Raw genomic sequence first — 21,356 nt, forward strand, 5'->3', positions numbered from 1 at the left:
GAGTCCACATCTCATAGGTGGGACAAAGTCATTGTTATGCAAGTCCAAGTCGAGTCGCAAGTCATCAAATTCATGACTCGAGTCTGACTCGAGTCCAAGTCACATGACTCGAGTCCACACCTCTGCAACATAATAATTTCAACCACGCACGCATACAACACATCAAAATTTTGATACCCAACATATACAACAAGGGCTATACCTAATAAATGAAACTTGAAACTACTATCCTTAACACGGGCAATATAATTCATCATTGATTTTTGGCTTTGGCCACGTTATGATTTGGACAAAATAAATTGCTGTCGTAAAACCCTCCACCACCCGACACTGCCAAATGGCAATTGCCACGATTAAGGTTCGTTAGGTCCTTCCGTGATAACTTTCTACTACAGCTGGTAGTGCTACTGCCGCTGTCACTCGCTTGATTGTGCGAAAAACACCATTTGAAGATGTTATTTGCAAATTTTCGCAATTTAAAAAAATCTCAAAAGGTTCGTCTCCGCTGTTAATTTCTCTCCCACCTTGTGAAAAAAACGATTGACATGACTGCCTCTTTGTGCACTATCCTTGCTATATAAATATATTCAAGAATATATCTTGGTAAGACATTATTATCATACAAGCAAAAAGACACGGGTCAACATTTTTCACGTAGGCCTTTTAGTTTTCGTAGGCCCGAGGCACAGTGCCTGCTGTGGCCTCGACCGACTATAAATCACCCAGGAATGTCCTTAACGCTCGTGACGTCACTCCACATCGACCAGCCCCCCTCGTTAATATTCATGAGCAGGTGACGTCCTCCAAATGGACACCCCCCCCCCACCCCTCATGAATAATAAACAGGTCCCTGCGGGGTGGGCTGGTAGGAACAAATAACCAAAGAACATAAACATCATGTATTATTACACTTGTTTAGCCAGGAAAGCCCCACTGAGTCAAAAGGTTTTTGTAGGGTCCTGCCAAGTGTTTGCAGTAGGGGGCGATGCTGCTACACCTAATCGGACGATACGAAGGGAGAGTTTGAGGCCTAGTTCTAGGCTTTAGGCCTAGTTGTAGGCTTTAGGCCGCTGTGAGTTAATTTTTTATTTAAATGTTTTAATTATTAATGTAAAAGCTGGGCTTTAGGCCTAGCTGTAGGCTTTAAGCCGCTGTGAGTTATTTTTTCATTTAAATGTTTTAATTAAAAACTATCTCAGGGAATGAGTTATTTTTTAATTTAAATGTTTTAATTAATAAAAACTATCTCAGGGAATTATAAGGGAATGTTACACTTGTTTAGCCAGGAAAGCCTCACTGAGTCTAAAGGTTTTTGTAGGGTCCTGCCAAGTGTTTGCAGTAGGGGGCGATGCTGCTACACCTAATCGGACATCGGACGGACGATATAATCTATTGTAGGCTGGTTCACTTCGTTCCTACCAGTATGAGCGGGTGACGTCAATCAATATGGAGTCCTCCCCCCCTCACGAACAATCATGTGCAAGTGACGTCACTCCATAGCGACCAGCCCCCCTCATTAATATTCATGAGCAGGTGACGTCCTCCAAATGGGCACCCCCCCCTCCATTCATAATAATTAGCGGCTGACGTCACTCCACATGGGGGGCCGAGGCGCCTCCTCCCCCCTCCTCGGCGTCAACTTACAACCCTCACTGCAAAGGCAGAACCCTCACGTCACGTGGTCTCCGTAGCGCTGTTGAGACATCAAAGTAAAAAGGATGTCACGATGAACAAGGGATTATAACCTTAAAATGAAAGAGGCCTGTGTTACCGCGCCCTTACAAATTGCACACGAATGGATGCAATGAATATCACGTCGCGCTCTGCTTTTCGCTTGCAAGTTTCAGATTTACTGCAATACACCCGTCATTGGACGGGCAAAAGGCTAGTTGGATAACGGCCTTAAATTTAGCCAAATAATTGTGGCCTGACCCAAAACATTGGATATGAATCTTGAACCATCCTATACAACCTTATCGGCCTACTTATCATTTCATGCCCTTTAAAAAAAAGAAGCAAACTGTGGCAAAAGTGTTTAAAACTGACTTTATTTGTATACTAATGCAACTCAGCGATAATCGCAGTGTTCCAACCTTGGTAAACATGACACAGGGCCTCTCCACAGCAACGCAGAGCCCCAAAACGGCAAACCCAGTGAACAGACAGATTGCATCGAAATACGCGACGTTATAAAATGACGCGCGCGCCGGTCACCGCGCGCCCTTTCACAACGATTATCTTGAGAAAAACCAAGACGTCTCAAAAGTCGCACAAGGTGTGGTGGCGGCGGCGCGCCTGGCTGTGGTACGGGGGACACACACTTCCCCAATCGGGGTGTTCGTGAAGGTGAAATGCAGTGTGATGTGAGATACGCAACCCCGGAGGGATGCGAGATGACATGTATATTTCAGTCGTTCCGAAGCAGATGTTCTCGCCTTTGTGCTGTGCAGCTTCTCCCCCCACCCACCCCCCCCGGCCGAGCTTCTTGGGGTAGTGGCCGCGCGTTTGGTTGGTTGGCACGACGTCCAACGTTTCGCTCCACGTGCCGGGTAATTCAGTTTCACTGAAGGCGCTCCCCTCGGGACATGGTGCCGAGCGTCGGACATTGTGGCGAACGGTACCAGGGAGCCATCAAATGTGCGTTGTCGACCGCGGGCACTCCAGTTCCCGACCACATGCAAAGACACGAGGAAATGGCATACATCCATCCCAGTTGTAATAATCCCCCCCCCCCCGCCTCCAACAGATAAATAGTGACTCAAGGATAATTTTCCAGATATAAAGGACTAATTTCGAAATAAAAAGGATGGAGCGTGGTGGCGCAGTGATTATTAAAGCACTCCGCTATAAACCCTGCGACCTGAGTTCGATTCCCGACCACCGGCTAGCATCAGTGGCGAGTGTGATATCGGAACCAGTCCTGGGCTCTCACCCCCCTTCCACCAACCGGCGCGGTGAAGTATGGTCAAACAACCCCCACGACTGCAGTTATGGGGAGGCCTTCAACGAGCAGACTGACAAAGGGGATGTACATGTTTATTATTTCTGTTAATTCAATTAATGTTTTAAGGTGTCTCCAGGTGGCCCTCTCTAGTTACCAGGACGCACAGACGCGAGGCCACATCGGTGTTGTGATGCCCTAAAAAATGGTGACGCGGTGTAACAGTCAAGCACACTGGACATGCAATTCAGAGGTCGCCGGTTCGATGCCATTTTTGTGGGCGAAGCAAGTTTCTTAAATCCCTCCCCGCTTGTGTTCACCCAGCGGTTATGAATGGGCGCGTGTACCGCACTTAGTCGAGCGAGCAGGTCGCATGCGGAGGGCCTACCAGTGCGAGTACTCCATCCTCCTCCAAGACATCTGTCCAGAGCGAAAGAGTAAACCCACCTAGTCTCTAGACGGGCTCTACCTCGTGGAGACGCTTCCGTAAGAGTTGTGATATTCTCCCTCCCATAAAACGTGTGGGAGCTTCAAATCCCCGGCCCCTCCCCCCGCCCAGTAAGAGGCCATGTGCAGAGATTAAAAAAACAGGGGTCCTACTCTGGAGGGCTCGAATAGCTTGTCCGTTGGTACTTGGAAGAGGGCCTGAAAGACTTTGGTTTCTCTTCAGTGTGGCAAGGCAATAGATGCCGTGGATACTTGGATGCTGACATTTAGCTTAGGAAAGAAATACTGTCCTTTGTTAGGAGCCAATTTCAGCGAGCCAGTGTCGCCACTGAATTGTCATGGGAAGGAGGCTTCAACCTCCAGTCGCCCAATCCAAGGCCTCACGCGCTCCAATTCAGATGAAGGTTGCTTAGCCCTTGGGTCACTCTTGCAAAATAAACTGTCCTGGTATCTTGACTTCATACCTGGTTAAAACAAATAAACTTGCAAGTGTTGGATCTGTGTGGCAAATGTCTCTCTAAATATATTATCTTTCAGCAAGCTCCACCACCTGCCAGCAACTTGGCTTGACCAATCCCGAGTCTCCTCTACAGACTTAACGACATAAAAACGTTTTGGTTAAGTTGTCCTCAACCCCCCAGACGAAAATCCTGGTTAGCACAGCGTGGGTAAGATTCACGCGAGCGGCAGGAGCTACTGCTGCTGGTGGCGGCTACGCCAGTTGCGCCACCAGCTGCTGTACCAACTGCTGCTGCACCACCTGCTGTTGCCGCTGCACGTGTTCCCACCCTGTAACAGCGCCGCTGCCGCCGCCAGTGACACGTGACTTCACAGTGGAGCGGCCGACGCAGAACCCCACTTCCGACGAGAGCGAATCCGTGGATTTTAGTTTTTACAGAAACACAAACGCGTCACACGCGCGAGCCGTCCCATCGCGAGTGTTCCATCGGCTAAAACAACATCGTGGGCCATCGACGCGGGTAACAGAAACCCCCAAGGAAGGGTTAAGCGTGCGGACCGTCACCCTGCGTACGATGCTGGGAGGGGGTGGGGGGGGTGGGGGGGTGGGGGGCGAGGATTCCAGAGGGAGGGACGAGGGCCGTAGCGATGGTCCCTTGCTTGTGTCGCTCCTGGCCAATTTCAGACAGCGTGCAATTCCTACGCCAAATACACAAATTCTACGCACACTTCCTACACAGCCCCCCCGGGGCATCGCGCTCACCAGCCGCACCCCTTGCTTGCTCGCGGCAATACTACCGCCAGCACGTGGCTCCCACTGAAAACCGCCTAAGCACCTCTACGTCTAGCTTCCCTGCATGGCTTAAAGTGCATCGACGCGTGAGCCACGACCGCGGTTGTGCCGTACAACTCCCCGATGCGTTTTCGCCGGGTCGGTGCCGTTCGCTTCTTCGGCGCGACGTCCGACGGTTCGCTCCACGTGCTGGGAGCTTTTTGCAGCAACCGAAAAGGAAGCTTCCCGGCGCGTACAGCGAAACGTGGGATAATCGCATAGGACCGGACAAAGCATCGGCGAGCCTGGTTCCAGCAGTGCGATAGCGTGCCTTGTGGGCATTCAGGCCGTTCAGGCTTGGAGAAACGGCCGACTTGTTCAAATGGCCCTAGCGCGTACACTTCAGGCCTAACCAAGAGGCACGTTACCTAAAGAATTTCCGTGCTGGTCAGACCCTTCCAGCACAGAGAGAATGAACGCTTCAGAAGAAATAATATATTACACACTTGGTCACTTGGAGTTTCAATGCAAATGCCAAGTGATGGAGGGGTGCGGGGTGGGGGGGGCAGGGGACAGCTGGCCTGCGCGGATGGCTCACGGACACTGGCCCCGGTGAGGGCTCGCCTTGGTTGCGATCCATTGGAGTTCGCCTAGGAGCTGGCCCGGAGCGCTATCCCTGGGCGAGCCTCATTGGGAGGAAGCTAGCTAGACAGGGGGTAGCCACCCGTCCTGCTCTTCCCAGGATTGTCCTCTTGTTAAAGACGTCTTCCGGGTACATTAAAAGCTCGTCGTCGCGGGTGGGTTTCTTCATCGGCTGTGCAAAAAATTACCGCAACGCGCCACTGGAGACGACTCGTTCGCACGCAGCTCGCCCACCCCCTCTTAGTACAACGACAATAACCGTGATAATTTCAACTCGTAACACGCGCCCCACCGCCGCGCACCACTTGCTCCGTAGACACGGAATGACTCGGAAGCACGAGGCGGAACCGCGGACGAGCGTGAAGGCGGCCGGTGCCGCGAGATATTCTCAGTTGTCCCGTTCCTGTCGCAAGCTCGGAGGCGGCAACCCCCGGCGCTAGCCTTTGTTGAGCGTCTCCAGGAAGTCGCGGCCCACCGTCTCCTCGACGCGGCGGCGGGCGCGGCTCCACTGCGCTTCGGCGCCCGCGCCGCTCTCCCCGCTCCCCGCGTGCTCCAGCGCCGAGGACGATGACGACGCCAGGGAGCCGGAGCCGCCAGATCCCGGGGGGCGTCCCGGGTCGCACAGGAAGGCCTGGGTAGTAGTGGGGGAGAGGCAGGGAATCGTCAGAATCTTTATAATAAGAATGCAATGTATAACGCGCGCAAATTTGCGGACGTAATGGCCGCAACTCAGAGGCGCGGAGCCAAGCTCAGAGTCACTCGAAAGTGTGGTTGTAGAGGTGGGTTTTTAAGTGTCTATTGAAGGAGGCGATTGAGGTGATGCTGCGAATGTGCAGAGGGATGATAGCGTTCCAGACTGTTGGGGCTGCCACCGAGAAGCGGCGCATAGACATGACCATCCTGGATCTTGGTATCAAGAGGAGGTCGTGAGTCGCACTGCGCAGGCATTTGCCGTGTGCCGAGCTGCAAGTTGTCAATAATGAAGAAAGGTATGGCGGGCAGGCAGATGTGAAGGCGCGGTGGCAGAGGCAGGCGATCTTGTATGTGACCCTGCTGCCAATGGGTAGCCAGTTGAGGGCACGGAGACAGGCTAGTGAGTCGAGACGGGGATGAGTGTGGCTAAGTATTTAGTCGGAAGATAAAATGTGAAGCCAGGTAGAACGAGCGAGGATAATCACGACGTGACGATGCTTTACGCACGGGCGAAACGATCATCGTGGACCTCATTCGTGCACGAGATTCGTCGACAGCCGCAGCTGGTCCAGCCGCAGCGCATTCCTCATGAACCGGCGGTACACGCACCACTTCATTAGGCGTTCATTCGCTCGTGCGTTGCACTGGGTGCGATGTTCATTATGATTAACGTAAACTGTAACGGTGCGTGCCATCATCATCGCGTGTTTAATAATAATAATTTCCATTTATTTGTAACGCGCCTTCCACTCGTGTCTCAAAGCGTGTGTCACTTTACACCCTGGACATCCTTGTAAACGAGGTGCTCCATTTGCGAGGCATTATTCCGGGTGAAATATCTCAATTCGTAAAATTACATATTTATATAAATCTAGCCAGAGACAGATGGAGACAGGAAAATACAGGTGGAGATGGGAGGCGATAGGAGGAGACAGCTGGAGAAAGAAGGAGGAGACAGTGGAGATGGGAGGAGACGGTGGAGATGGGAGGAGACGGTGGAGATGGGAGGAGACGGTGGAGATGGAAGGAGATGGGAGGAGACAGATGGAGATGGGAGGAGACTGGAGATGGGAGGAGACAGTGGAGATGGGAGGAGACGGTGGAGATGGGAGGAGACGGTGGAGATGGGAGGAGACGGTGGAGATGGAAGGAGATGGGAGGAGACAGATGGAGATGGGAGGAGACTGGAGATGGGAGGAGACAGATGGAGATGGGAGGAGATGAGAGGAGGCAGTGGAGATGGGAGGAGACAGATGGAGATGGGAGGAGGAGACGGTGGAGATGGGAGATGGGAGGAGATGGGAGGAGACAGATGGAGATGGGAGGAGATGGGAGGAGACGGTGGAGATGGGAGGAGGCAGTGGAGATGGGAGGAGAGAGATGAAGATGGGAGGAGACGGTGGAGATGGGAGGAGAGAGATGAAGATGGGAGGAGACGGTGGAGATGGGAGGAGATGGGAGGAGATGGGAGGAGGCAGTGGAGATGGGAGGAGATGGGAGGAGACAGATGGAGATGGGAGGAGACTGGAGATGGGAGGAGGCAGATGGAGATGGGAGGAGGCAGTGGAGATGGGAGGAGATGGGAGGAGATGGGAGGAGGCAGATGGAGATGGGAGGAGATGGGAGGAGGCGGTGGAGATGGGAGGAGACTGGAGATGGGAGGAGACTGGAGATGGGAGGAGACAGATGGAGATGGGAGGAGATGGGAGGAGACAGATGGAGATGGGAGGAGATGGGAGGAGACAGATGGAGATGGGAGGAGAGAGATGAAGATGGGAGGAGGCAGATGGAGATGGGAGGAGACAGTGGAGATGGGAGGAGACGGTGAAGATGGGAAGAGATGAGAGAAGACAGTGGAGATGGGAGGAGGCAGGTGAAGATGGGAGGAGGCAGGGGGCGAAAGAAGGCGACAACCTGAGCACGTGTGCGTGCGCACACCTGCGCTGCCCCCACCATGGGCTTGTTGCAGAAGAAGTGGCTGAGCGTGCTGAAGAAGGGCAGCAGCTGGTCGATGGAGCGCAGCGACGCCACGGTGAGCAGCGGCTGGCCCGCCTCGCACGGGATCATGCGCGGCGAGCCGCCCCCCTCCTCCTCCGAGCTCTTCTGCACGGGACAGCGGCGGAGGGATAGCGGGAGGGAAACGAGGGGGGAGACAGCGGACGGGTGGCGAGAGGACGGGAGAGAGGAGACCGGTGGACATGGGGGACAGGTGGAGAGAGGGAGGGAAAGGAGGAGACATGAAAAATATTACAAATCACAAGGTCGTCAACTTGTAACAACAGAGTGGCAGCGAAGGTGGCAGCCAGCTCAACAGGCCGTCCACCGCGGAGATGGAGTTATGAGGCCAGCTTGTGTGGCGGAGCAGGTTGGTGGGGTGCCACGCGCACACACAACACACACACACAACACACACACAACACACGCACAACACACACGCACAACACACACGCACAACACACACGCACAACACACACACGCACAACACACACACGCACAACACACACGCACAACACACACACACAACACGCACACACACACAACACACACACGCACAACACATACACACAATACACACACACACACCTTGCACTTCTTGCGCAGGAGCTTTGTGAGCCGCACCACGTACGGACGGAACTCGCGTTGGTGGTTTCCTTGGCGACGGACCTCCAGCCCGGAGTCGTCGCACGTCTCCGGGATGAACGCCCAGCGGTACCTGCGTGCACAGGTGAGGGGACAGGTGAGGGAGCTCACAGGTGAGGGGCACACAGGTGAGTGAGCTCACAGGTGAGGGCACACAGGTGAGTGGGCACCGGTTCAGTGAGCTCAAAGATGTGAGAATAGATCAGTGGTGGAGTGTACACAGGTGAGTATGCCCAGGTTGGTGGGAAGAAGTGGTGACCATGAAGAGGTGGTGATTCAGAATGGGTGGCGACTGGACACGAAGAGGTGGCGACTGCAAAGTGTTGGCAGGGCACGGAGAGGCGCAAGAGGTGTGGACAACGCGAGCCGTGGACGGACGAGCGAGGACGCGGGGTGGGGGGCGAAAGTGGGGGGAGTGCGTGCAAGCGGCAGGAGCGTACAGCTGGAACTGCGGGAGGTGGGCGGAGGGCAGAGCGAGCGCGAGGTCCAGGAACTTGCAGGCGGAGAGGTAGAGCGCGAGCCACCGCTGCTGACTGTAGGACGACGAGAAGCCGTTCCCCCCGACGTACGTTGTCTCCAGCCCCGTGATGGACGGACTGGCGCTCCTAAACACAAAGTCGCAGGCGAGTGACGTCAACGGTTGCCCAGGCTCTGCGGGGCCCTGTAACGAGATGGCTTGGCCAACTCCGTTCGTGATTACACACGCAGCGGTGATGAGGTCGGCTCGAACACGGCCTTTATGAACCCCCCCCCGCCCCCCACCAATACTTGTAGATTCCTGCACATCCCTTCCATCTCTCATCTCACCTGGTGATGTCATCTTCCGCCATGAGCTCCTGTTCCATCTGCATGAACACTTGCACCTGTGCGAGTGAGTGCAGGGGCGGTCGGCACAAAGGCGCAGAGGGAATAATGAACACGGGAAGACGCGCGCAGGTCTCGGAGGCTTCGTCGCATTGACTGTCACGTGACGTAAGTGGGCTTGGGCAGGGCGCGTCACGGCTAGCAGGGGGCGATGGCCGGTGCTAGGGACGAGCAATGGGATGGCGGCTTGGAGAGGGAACACGCCCGAGAGAAAAAAAACACTGCGACATCACCATGCAATTCCACACTATCACCACCACCACCTGCATCACCACTATAACCACCACCACCACTATAACCACCACCAGCACAACCACCATCATCATCATCATCACCACCTGCATCACCACTATAACCACCTCCATCACAACCATCATCATCACCACCACCACTAATATAACTACTACCATCACCACCATCACTACTATAACCACCACCATCACCACCGCCACCACCACCATCACCACCACCTGCATTATCTTCACCACCACTAATATAACTACTACCACCACCACCATCACTACTAAAACCACCACCATTACCACCACCTGCATCACCACCAAAAATATAACCACCACCACCGGGATCACCACCAAAGCACACACATTACCACCGCTACCACCACATGAACTAACACCGCCCCCATTGCCACCACCAGCGCACCGAACAATACGCACGCGCTCACACACCGCGGGCAACAAAAGGAACGCTGCCCACCAGCTCGGTGATCATGGCAGGCCACAGCGCGGTGAGGTGCTGGTGCGACACGCGCAGCAGCAGCACACGGAAGAAGAGGAACACCTGGGCGTGCAGCGTGGGCACCTGGGGCAGCCGCAGGCTCTCCACCAGCCGCTCTGCTCGCGCGCAGGCACAGACAAAGATCCCCCGGGTAGCCTACACAGACTGCTGTGGCAAGTGTTTTCAAACGAGGACCCGACGAAGGCCGGCAAGGCGCACGAGCATTTGGTTGCTATAAATGTCCACGTGATGATAAGCCACTTTGGTGAGCTGTAATTTTTTTTGCCAGGTCGCTCAATGGGCCTTACCTGGTAAAATACAAATAGTTTAGTGTAGTCTTAGTGTGTGTGCATGCGTCTGTGTGCGCGTGGGTCCGTCCGTGCGTGGGTCCGTCCGTGCGTGCGTCCGTCCGTGTGTGTGTACGTATGCGTGCGCGTACGCGCGTGCGGGGTGGCGGAGACTCACCCTGGATGTCGGGCAGGAACTTGTGGTACTGGTCGACCTCGCTGGAGAAGACGGAAAAGGCGAGCCGCTTGAGCAGCATCACGCGCTGCTCCAGCTCCGCCTCGCGGTTCCCAAACAGGTTCAGGGAGCTGCTCTGTGCCACCGTCACGCGCGCTGCGCGCACACAGACAAACCGACGCCTTCATCCAGCGGCGGATTGATTGTGACCGACGATGACGATGATACACATGCACACGTACACAGAGAGACCCCGTGTGGCCTGGCCGTTACCGGTGACCTATGAAGGGCGGCACCGTGCCTGGCCACCTTTGTCTCCTCCCAGCGTCGATGTTTCCGTACCGCACCGGGGTGCGCCCAAGACTGTTGTGGATAATCGCGATGTTGGCCAGCAATCAACCCCCGAGTCGCCGGCTTCGTTGCGCAGTGCGCTAACCGCGGCAAACCCTCCGATACGTCGAACAATAATAGAGGACATGGGATCTACGGCATCAGAGAGGGCTCATATACTAACACAGGAGCCACAGACTGCACACGACACGTAAAGTTACACTGGACATTATGTACGCTCCATATACTGTGGATGATACATGTGTGCGTGCGTTTGTGCGAGCAGTTGACCTTCACTCACTCATGAGGTCGCGGAAGGTGGTCTTGTCGTGGGTCATCAGGTGGTCGATGATGGAGCGCCACCTGCGCACGAGCAGACACGCACAGACACACGCGCAGACACACGCACAGACACACGCACACACACGCACAGACACACGCACAGACACACGCACAGACACACGCGCAGATACACGCAGACACACGCACAGACACACGCACAGACACACGCAGACACACGCACAGACACACGCACAGACACACGCACAGACACGCGCAGACACACGCACAGACACATGCAGACACACGCGCAGACACACGCACAGACACGCGCAGATACATGCACGGCGATGTGTTAACCGAGTCAACCCCAACGCAGGCTCCACCAGGGCTCTCGCAAACGTGTGCGCATGTGAGCACGTAAGCGGAGAGCGAAGCACTGTGACCTGCACTGCGGTGAGTGAGTGAGTGGGTTGTTGGAACAGAGCTCTCAACACGGGTAGTGAAGGAATCAACGGTGAAGTTCACGGGAACAGTAACCACCGCAGTAGTGAGAGAGGAGCGATAGGTAGGCGACTGGCGGTTCAGCGAGAGGCCCAGGGAACTTGGTGAGACTCCCGGACGGGGTGGGACTCACTGGGGGACGCAGCTGGCGTCCATCTGGAAGAAGGTGGACTCCATGAAAAGGTCGAGCGCCTCCTTCTTCCAGGCGCGCCGCGTGTACTGGTACCCGCTCAGGCTGCTCAGCAGCTGCACGCACGCGCGGAAGCTCGGCGCGTTGTGGGCACTGCAAACGCACGCACGAGCACGCGCACACACAATACGCAATGCAACACACACGTAACCAAGAGAAAGATCCCGGTATAGCCCTAACAGATTGTTGGAATAAGTGCTGTTAGCGAGCACCTATGAAGGCCAGAACGGTACACGAGGGGGTGGGTGGCCAGCACCATGCCCGACGGCCTTTGTCTCCCTAGTGGCGATGTTTACACACCGCACCAGGTACTCATTTGAGGCTGAGTCGACCTAGGAGAGGCCCAGAACCGAATCAGATAATCGTTACTGGTGTCGGCCGTGAGCGGGAATCGAACTCGGGTCGCTGGGTTCGTAGCGCAGTGCGCTGACCGCTACACTACCGCTCACACACAACACGCACTGCAACACAGACACAACACACACTGCAGCACACAATACACACATAATACATATTGCAACACACATACAAGATATACACAAAATACACGCTGCAACACAAACACATATATATATACATTTCCCCTTGTAAGGCCACAGTGCATTATTGGCCAACGTGTTTAGTTCTTTCGCTTGTGCACCGCTGCCAGCATCGCAGTAGCAGCAGCAGCAGCAGCATCACCACGCAATCAGTTGCCGAGTTTACAGCTGCGTTTACGACCGCGACTTGGAGCTGAGTGGGGGCCAGGGGAGCGAGGGGGGGATGACGACGGGGGGGGACCCTCGCTCACCTGTGGTTCTTGAGGTAGGGCACGACGTAGTACATGATGTTGATGAGCAGTGGCACCACCTTCTCCTTCTCGTCGCTGCGGAAAACCATGTCCAGGAGATGCGCCAACACCTGCAGGAGGGAGGCACGGCGCGCCGTGAATACCGGCGCGGAGTCAGAGTTACATCCGGCACGGAGCGTGCCGCAAATCCCGGCGCGGCGCACAACCAACGCCCGGAGTGAAGTGCGGGTAAGTTCCGGGTAGGAGCATGGTGCATTCCGACATGGAGCGCAAGGCAACACATGGCATGGAGCACGGACATGGAACGCAGTCAATCTTGGCACGGGGTGTGAGAAAAACCTGGCACGGAGTAGGTAAATCCTACTCTTAGGTTTTTTCGGTAAAGTCACGTAGGTAAAAAATAAAATTAATAAAAGTAATAATAGAAATAAAATAATAAATCACGACGTTTCGGAGGCAACACAAGTCTCCGTCATCAGGTGGGACCGTCACAGCTAGATTTACTGTATCAAGAGCACGTGACGGTCCCACCTGATGACGGAGACTTGTGTTGCCTCCGATACGTCGTGATTTATTATTTTATTTCTATTATTACTTTTATTAATTTAAATTTTATTTTTTACCTACGTGACTTTACCGAAAAAACCTAAGAGTATGAATCCTTGCAGTCACGAAAGCTTAAAATCTAGAATTAGGTAAATCCTGGCATGCGTTTGAACCACAACGGACACGGACCACGTAAAAACCCGACACGAGAGCACGGACAAGACCCGGAGCGGACTCTGAGCCGGAGCACGGAGTTCCGGCGGCGCGTGGGGAGAGCGGCGGGCGTCACCTCGGCCAGCAGGGTGAGGGCGTGGACGCTGAAGACGGAGGGCGGCTGCGACACCACCTCGGCCACCGGAGAAAGCAGCAGGGCGTCTGCAACGGCAGACCGGGCCCCACACAGACGCTCGCTAAACAAACTCGCGCCGTGCGGTGCGTTCGCCGGCAAGTGCTGCAGCCCCGCCGAGTCTCAAAGGTTGAGTAAGTTCCTCGTTCGGGACGTTTTGGGTCAATTAAGTTTTGTTTGCAATTTGTTTCGTCCTCTACCTGGGTTTTATTTGCCGTTGTACGATCGGCATCGCTTCACAAAACAGAGGATCCACTGCGCCGCGAGGATCTCTGAAGTGAAGAGTGCGTGGAGAGGGGGATAGAGTGAGATGAGAGGGGAGAGGTAGGAGAGTGCGTGGAGAGGGGGGTAGAGTGAGATGAGACGGAGAGGTAGGAGAGTGCGGGGAGGGGTGGAGAATGAGATGAGAGGAGAGAGGCAGGAGAGTGCGTGGAGGGGAGTAGAGTGAGATGAGAGGGGAGAGGTAGGAGAGTGCGGGGAGGGGTGGAGAATGAGATGAGAGGAGAGAGGTAGGAGAGTGCGTGGAGGGGAGTGGAGTTAGATGAGAGGGGAGAGGTAGCAGAGTGCGGGGAGGGGTGGAAAATGAGATGAGAGGGGAGAGGTAGGAGAGTGCGTGGAGGGGAGTAGAGTGAGATGAGAAGGGAGAGGTAGGAGAGTGCGTGGAGGGGAGTGGAGTGAGATGAGAGGGGAGAGGTAGGAGAGTGCGTGGAGGGGAGTGGAGTGAGATGAGAGGGGAGAGGTAGGAGAGTGCGTGGAGGGGAGTGGAGTGAGATGAGAGGGGAGAGGTAGGAGAGTGCGTGGAGGGGAGTGGAGTGAGATGAGAGGGGAGAGGTAGGAGAGTGCGTGGAGGGGAGTGGAGTGAGATGAGAGGGGAGAGGCAGGAGAGTGCGTGGAGGGGAGTGGAGTAAGATGAGAGGGGAGAGGTAGGAGAGTGCGTGGAGGGGAGTAGAGTGAGATGAGAGGGGAGAGGTAGGAGAGTGCGTGGAGGGGAGTAGAGTGAGATGAGAGGGGAGAGGTAGGAGAGTGCGTGGAGGGGAGTAGAGTGAGATGAGAGGGAGAGGTAGGAGAGTGCGTGGAGAGGGGGGTAGAGTGAGATGAGAGGGGAGAGGTAGGAGAGTGCGTGGAGAGGGGGGTAGAGTGAGATGAGAGGGAGAGGTAGGAGAGTGCGTGGAGGGGAGTAGAGTGAGATGAGAGGGGAGGGGAGAGGTAGGAGAGTGCGTGGAGGGGAGTAGAGTGAGATGAGAGGGGAGAGGTAGGAGAGTGCGTGGAGAGGGGGGTAGAGTGAGATGAGAGGGAGAGGTAGGAGAGTGCGTGGAGAGGGGGGTAGAGTGAGATGAGAGGGGAGAGGTAGGAGAGTGCGTGGAGAGGGGGGTAGAGTGAGATGAGAGGGGAGAGGTAGGAGAGTGCGTGGAGAGGGGGGTAGAGTGAGATGAGAGGGAGAGGTAGGAGAGTGCGTGGAGGGGAGTAGAGTGAGATGAGAGGGGAGAGGTGGAGAGTGCGTGGAGAGGGGGGTAGAGTGAGATGAGAGGGGAGAGGTAGGAGAGTGCGTGGAGAGGGGGGTAGAGTGAGATGAGAGGGGAAAGGTAGGAGAGTGCGTGGAGGGGGGTAGAGTGAGATGAGAGGAGTGGGGGTAGGAGAATGTGTGAAAGGGAGTAGAGTTAGACGAGAGGTAGGAAGCGGTGAGTCCAAGGAGGATCTTGAAGACTGCGAGCGCGATCCCCGAAGTTGATGCGGGATCGGATTGCGAGGCGGTGGAGGGATCCAGGTAGTGGGGTGACACGGTCTCGTTTAGGGCGGCGAGTCTGGGCAGCCGCGCCCGCGGGAACGCGTGGACGCTGGATCCACGGAGCAGGATCGGCGAGGGCGAGCGAGTCCTCACCGTCGGCGTCGGCCTGCAGTCCCGCAGCGTCCACCGTGACCTGGGGTCCGGCCTTCACCTCGAGGTTGCGCCGCAGCCACGTGGTCTGCTCCAGCGAGGAGCCGGCCACGTGCGTGACTGCCTCCACCAGCCGCTGCGTCACATCCTGCGGCCGCGCGTCGCACCGCGAGCGTCACAACTCCGCGTCGGAGCACCGAGTATTTATTTATTCAATGCTCTTTTACCATCGTTCCACGCGCCACCCGGTCGCCTTTACCTGGAGGTCTCGCAGATCCTTCTTGCTCTCCATGGGGGGCATCTTCATCACAAACTCGTTGAGGATTCTGCAGCGGGAATCGCCATCGACAAATTAAACTGGGCCACGTTTCTGTGCGTGCATGTGTGGTGCGTGCAAGTCTGTGTGTGCGTGTGCATGTGTGTGTGCGTCCAAGAGTGTGTTTGTGTGTGTGGGTGTGTGTGCGAATGTGTGCGTGTGTGTGCACTTGTGTATGTGTATGCCCATGAGTCTGTGTGTGCGTGTGTGTGGGTGTGTGTGTGTGCACTTGTGTATGTGTGTGCACGTGTCTTTGTGTGAGTCCATGAGTCTGTGTGTGCGTGTGGGCGAGTGTGTGCGTGTGTGAGTGTGTGCGCATGTGTGTGTGTGTATGTGCGTGTCCATGAGTCTGTATGTGTACCCCAGCAGCAGGAAGTGACCGGGGGGAGGGAGGTTGAGAGCGGAACAATCTTTGAGCAGTGACAGCAATGAGGGCCAGCTGTCCACAAACTGAGACACAGCTATCCTGTATGCACACAGACAAAGACAAAGAACCCCCGTATAGCCTCAACAGACTGGGGGGACAAGTGCTGTTCGCGAGCATGAATTAACGGTGGCAGGACACACGAGGGGGTGGGCGGCCAGCACCACGCCCAGCCGCCTTTGTCTCCCCAGTGGCGATGTTTACACACCGCACCAGGTACTCACTTGAGGCCGAGTCAACACACACCCGTAACACGCAAATACAGAGATCATCCGTGTAGCCTGTAACAGACTGCTGGGGCGAGCGTGGTTAGCGAGCACCCATTAAGGCCAGCACGGCGCAGAAGGGCTTTCTGCGGCCACAACCATCCCCAGCCAACTTAGTCGACCCACACACAGCAACAACAACAACAACAGCCACCACTCTCCACTAAGTGACGCTTGTGCCATGTTAGGTCCACGTTGAGGCTATCGTGTACGGTGCGGAAAACTCACTGGTGCTCTGTTTACAATGCCGACAAAAAGACAAAAGGTCCCCCTCTAGATAGCCTCAACAGGCTGTTGGGGCAAGTGCTGTTAACGAGCACCTTTGAAGGAGAGCTACGCACACAAGGGTGTCCAGCACCACACCCAGCCACCTTTGTCTTCCCAGTGGAGATGTTTACACACCGCACCAGCTACTCACTTGAGGCTGAGTCGACCTGGACGAGTTCAACACTGTTGTTGGTCGTGAGAGGGAATTGAACTCGCGTCGGCGGGTTTGTAGTGTGGTGTGCTAACCGCCGCTCCACAACAGCACTCACACAGAGCACATATACAGCTCCTACACAGCTTACACTCGCTCACACACACACACTCGCACACTCGCGCACACTCCCCCCAAGAGCGCCTCACCTCTGCACGTAGGCGAAGAAGAACTGCAGCACGCTCACCTCCAGCGGCACGCTCTTCTGCTGGCGAAACGACGAGAGATCAGCGGGGAACGCCACATCACGCCCACCCGGCTAAACGCACCCGCACCGCACCCGCGCCGTGCGAGTGGCGCCCCGCGCGCGTGCGTGGAGGCGTTCCCCGAGTGATGCGTCCCTCGCTTCGGGTAGAGACGGCGATCAGAAGCGATCGGAAGGTTGAACCGCCGTGCCGTGAGATTGAATTGAAACCGGCGACCTCCGGGATTGCAAGTCCAGCGAGCTGGTGACCGTTACACCGCGACAGTGGCGGCCGCAGCTTGCCGAGTGCACAACGGGCTTCACCATCAAAATACCGGGGACGATTCCTAAAATTACTCAACACATTCGTCGACGATACGGAGTGACCGGAGGACGGCGGGTGGGGGGGGTGAGGGGGCGAGGGGTTCACCACCTCCTTGGGCGAGGGGGCCGGCCCGCTCGGGGGCTGCCGCACCACCTCCTTGACGGTGCCCACCACGCTGTCGGTGCGCATGCTGCTGATGCCGCGGATCAGGTCCACCAGCAGCTGCTGGTCCACATTGGCGGCCGCCAGAACCTGCGGACAGAGAGACCCCCACCCCCGTGTAGCCTCCGACACGGACAGTCGTGGAGAGCGTTGTCAGCGAGCACCTATTAAGGTTGGCTCGGCTAGTGGGTACAGTTCAAGCTCGCGTTGACGCCGCTCGGCAAGGGGAAAGGGCGGTGGATCGCCGATGAACGCAGTTAGCCGTGGGTGAGTGCGGTTAACCACGCGTGGGTGAGCGCGGTTAACCACGCGTGGGTGAGCGTGGCCGAGTGTGGGTGAGGAGGGCGAGTGTAGGCGGGCGTGGACGTTTTGGCGAGCGCGGTTAACTGTGGTCGAGCGAGGTTGCGCGCGGTTGTCCGCGGCTGACGAGCGGGGTCGATCGTCGACCTCCGCGGCACACACCCGGCTGCGGGAGGCCGCGGGCCGCCCCCTCGTGCGCTCGCTCCACACGCGCGCCACCGCGGCCATGAAGGCGACGCCGTGCTGCAGGCTCAGGGGGCTCAGCAGGTCCAGCACTTTCTGGCGCAGGATCTGAGACGGGCAGCGGGAGAGACGGAACCCAAGCACACACGAGCGGCGTGACGGATGAATCCGTTTGGAACTCTTGCAGAGCAGCGAGTCTCTCGGTGTTAGGGAATGTCCCAGAGAAGCGGTTATCATACGCTACGGGTTACCGTGTTATGCTACCTGGTTTCTGTGTGAATATACAAGTCTCTATATGAGTCTACGGGTCTCCATCATGAGTATATGGGTCTCTAGCCCAGTCTACGGGTCTCCATCATGAGTCTACGGGTCTCTATATGAGTCTACGGGTCTCGAGCCGAGTCTACAGGGCCCTATATGAGTCTACGGGTCTCTATACAAGTCGGCGGGCCTCTAGCTGAGTCTACGGGTCTCCATCATGAGTCTATGGGTCTCTCGCCCAGTCTATGGGTATCTATATGAGTCTACGGGTCTCTATATGAGTCTACGGGTCTCTATATGAGTCTATGGGTCTCTAGCCCAGTCTATGAGTCTCTATGCGAGTCTTCGGGTCTCTAGCCGAGTCTTTGGGTCTCTATGTGAGAACCCCCAGTTTAATCACAGGTGGCCGCCTGGATTCAATCCCAGCATCTCAGCGGTGCCGGCTCAGCGCTCCGAGCCACCCGTCCACCTGAACCACCAGCGCGACGGGAGAGAGACTTACGCGGGGAGAGAGTTCGTTGAGAGCGGAACGATCACTCGCGCTCACCTTGGTGGAGCCCAGCCCAACCGAGGAGGGGGCGGCCGCTCCTCCCGTGACCCCGGCCACGACCTCTACCCGCTGCCCCTCGGCCTTGCCCAGCAGGCTCCAGAGCAGGGCAGCCGTGGAGAGGACGCAGGGCAGCACGCACAGCATGGCGGCGCGGGCCTCGGCACGGCTAGCGGAGCTCGGCGACTGCACGCGCAGGCGCACGTACGTACGCACGCAATAACACAGACACGCGGGCGCACGCAAAGCACACGCACACATGTTACATAAACGCACACCCATGGACACATGCACAAGCGTACGTGCACACACGTGGAGTCGGACACACACAAAAGCATGCACACGCACGCGCACCGTCACGGCAAAAGGCACATGTCCACACCCAAACACACGCATACACGCGCACACGCGCGCGCGCACGCACGCATGCCGTGTCCCTCTCACGTGGATGTGCGTGGTGGAGCTGTCCAGCAGGCAGTAGTGCACCACGGTGGTGAGCCCCTCCAGCAGGCACAGCACGTAGTCGGGCGGCACACTCTCCAGCAGCACGTCCGGCCTGCATCGCACAGCACCGCATGCACCACTGTGTACCACCAACAAAGAAAAAGGTCCACCGTATAGCCTTAACAGACTTTTGGGGCAAGTACGGTTCGCGAGCACAAATGAAGGCCGGCACGGCGCACCAAGGTGGCCAACACCACGCCCAGCCGCCTTTGTCTCCTCAGTGCCGATATTTACACACCACACCAAGTACTCATTTGAGGCTGAGTCGACCTACGGGAGGTCTAGGTCGGGTTCAGATAATCATCACTGGTGTTGGCCGTGAGTGGGAATCGATTTCAGATCGCCAGGTTCGTAACACCACCACCATCCCACCTGCATCACCATCACCAATATAACTACCATCACCCCTATAACCACCACCACCGGCATCACCGCCAAACCACACACATTACCACTGCTACCACCACTATAACTAACACTGCACCCATCACTACCACCACCACCAGTACTCCGCCACCAAACATTCTTAAAATAACATGCAGGACCACGTGCTACAGATCCACATGACACAACAAAGACAAAGATCCCACGTACAGCCTTAACAGATTGTTGGGGCAAGTGCTGTTAGCGAGCACCTGTGAAGGCCGGCACGGCACACGAGGGGGAGGACCCATGATCGGTTCAGACAATCGTCACTGGTGTTGACCGTGAGCGGGAGTCGAACCCGGCTCGCCGGGTTCTTCGCGCAGCGCTCTAACCGCTGCACTACCACCACCGCACACGCCATCACCGCACACACACCACCGCACACACCACCACCGCACATACCACCACCGCACACGCCACCCCGAGCCAGCGTCGCTCACCGGTCGGCCGCGAGGGCGCTCTCCCAGGCGTGCTGCTGCGCCGCCGCGTCCAGGTTGCGGCACACCTGAGCGACGACGGCCACGGCGAGCCGGGCCAGCGCGCGGCCCAGGTAGGGCAGCGACGCCGTGACGGCGCCCACCCAGCGCGGGTGAGCGGCGCAGCTGGCGCGGCCCGGCGGCGCCGACACCAGCAGCGCCCGCGTCACCGCCCAGCCGAGCATCTCCTGCTCCGCCAGCGGGCGGCTCGACACGAAGCGCAGGGAGGTGGGCGCTGCCGGGCCCACGGCCTGCTCCTGCTGGTGCTGCTGGTGCTCCTGCTGGTGCTGCTGGTGGTTGGAGGGGGGGTTTTCTGGCTGCGCTGCCACTAGTTCGGTGAATCCGCCCTCGGGGTCTTCCGTGCAGGCCAGCACCTTGTGCTCCAGCACCATTAGGGCCTGGCGGTGAAGAGAGACCGGTCGCGCGTGGAGACTTCGTTGAGTTCGGCGAATCGGGACGATTACGTTCATAGCGATCGCCCCCCCCCCCCTCCTGAGTCTTGAGACTCGGCGAGGCTTTCCTGAGTAAACGTGCATAATCATTATCGGCCCGCGTATTTATCCGGTCACATTTTGTGTCGTGTAAACCTCCACCCACCCGACGCAGCCACACATATCATGTTAAATCGTCACGTGTCCAAGCATTTAAGCCCGCCAGTTATTCCTGTTGTTATTGTTGTTATTCCAACAAGTGCCCATCCTCACGTGTCATGAAACCAGGAAGGCGGAATGATGAAAAAGATGTGGCCAGATCACCCTGGCACCTTTTCTTGCCAGTATTAAAGTATAAGAATAACTTTTACCCTTTCTGCCAATAAAACAGGAGGTGTTAGGATGTTCAAACACCAAACAAAAACCTTGTGCAAGGAATCATGTCTGCATTAACCACACACAATTGTGGTGAACATGCAAACAAAAACATGCTCTGGTAATATGTGCATATATGCATTGTCTTTGAAACTGATTGGTCCACACCAGAGACAGCC

General features: G+C 56.4%; 1 protein-coding gene across 1 annotated transcript in view; it reads right to left on the bottom strand.

Annotated features, from left to right (window-relative positions):
- Positions 1–2,030: 2,030 nt before the first annotated feature.
- LOC144734259 (protein DOP1A-like) overlaps positions 2,031–21,356 on the bottom strand; it is a 45,510-nt gene continuing 26,184 nt past the window's right edge. The window contains 20 exon segments of the mRNA XM_078616385.1: positions 2,031–5,892; positions 7,893–8,057; positions 8,538–8,667; positions 9,035–9,199; positions 9,402–9,457; positions 10,176–10,312; positions 10,662–10,814; positions 11,290–11,351; positions 11,905–12,054; positions 12,752–12,861; positions 13,587–13,672; positions 15,523–15,667; positions 15,779–15,845; positions 16,197–16,301; positions 17,153–17,211; positions 17,621–17,764; positions 18,062–18,265; positions 18,966–19,151; positions 19,410–19,521; positions 20,336–20,769. Of these exon segments, the coding sequence (XP_078472511.1) occupies positions 5,698–5,892; positions 7,893–8,057; positions 8,538–8,667; positions 9,035–9,199; positions 9,402–9,457; positions 10,176–10,312; positions 10,662–10,814; positions 11,290–11,351; positions 11,905–12,054; positions 12,752–12,861; positions 13,587–13,672; positions 15,523–15,667; positions 15,779–15,845; positions 16,197–16,301; positions 17,153–17,211; positions 17,621–17,764; positions 18,062–18,265; positions 18,966–19,151; positions 19,410–19,521; positions 20,336–20,769 (2,865 nt within the window). The 3' untranslated portion in view covers positions 2,031–5,697.

This window comes from Lampetra planeri, chromosome 50 (genome assembly GCF_965212315.1).
Source record: "Lampetra planeri chromosome 50, kcLamPlan1.2.h2, whole genome shotgun sequence".
In the NCBI taxonomy this organism is placed as follows: domain Eukaryota; kingdom Metazoa; phylum Chordata; class Hyperoartia; order Petromyzontiformes; family Petromyzontidae; genus Lampetra; species Lampetra planeri.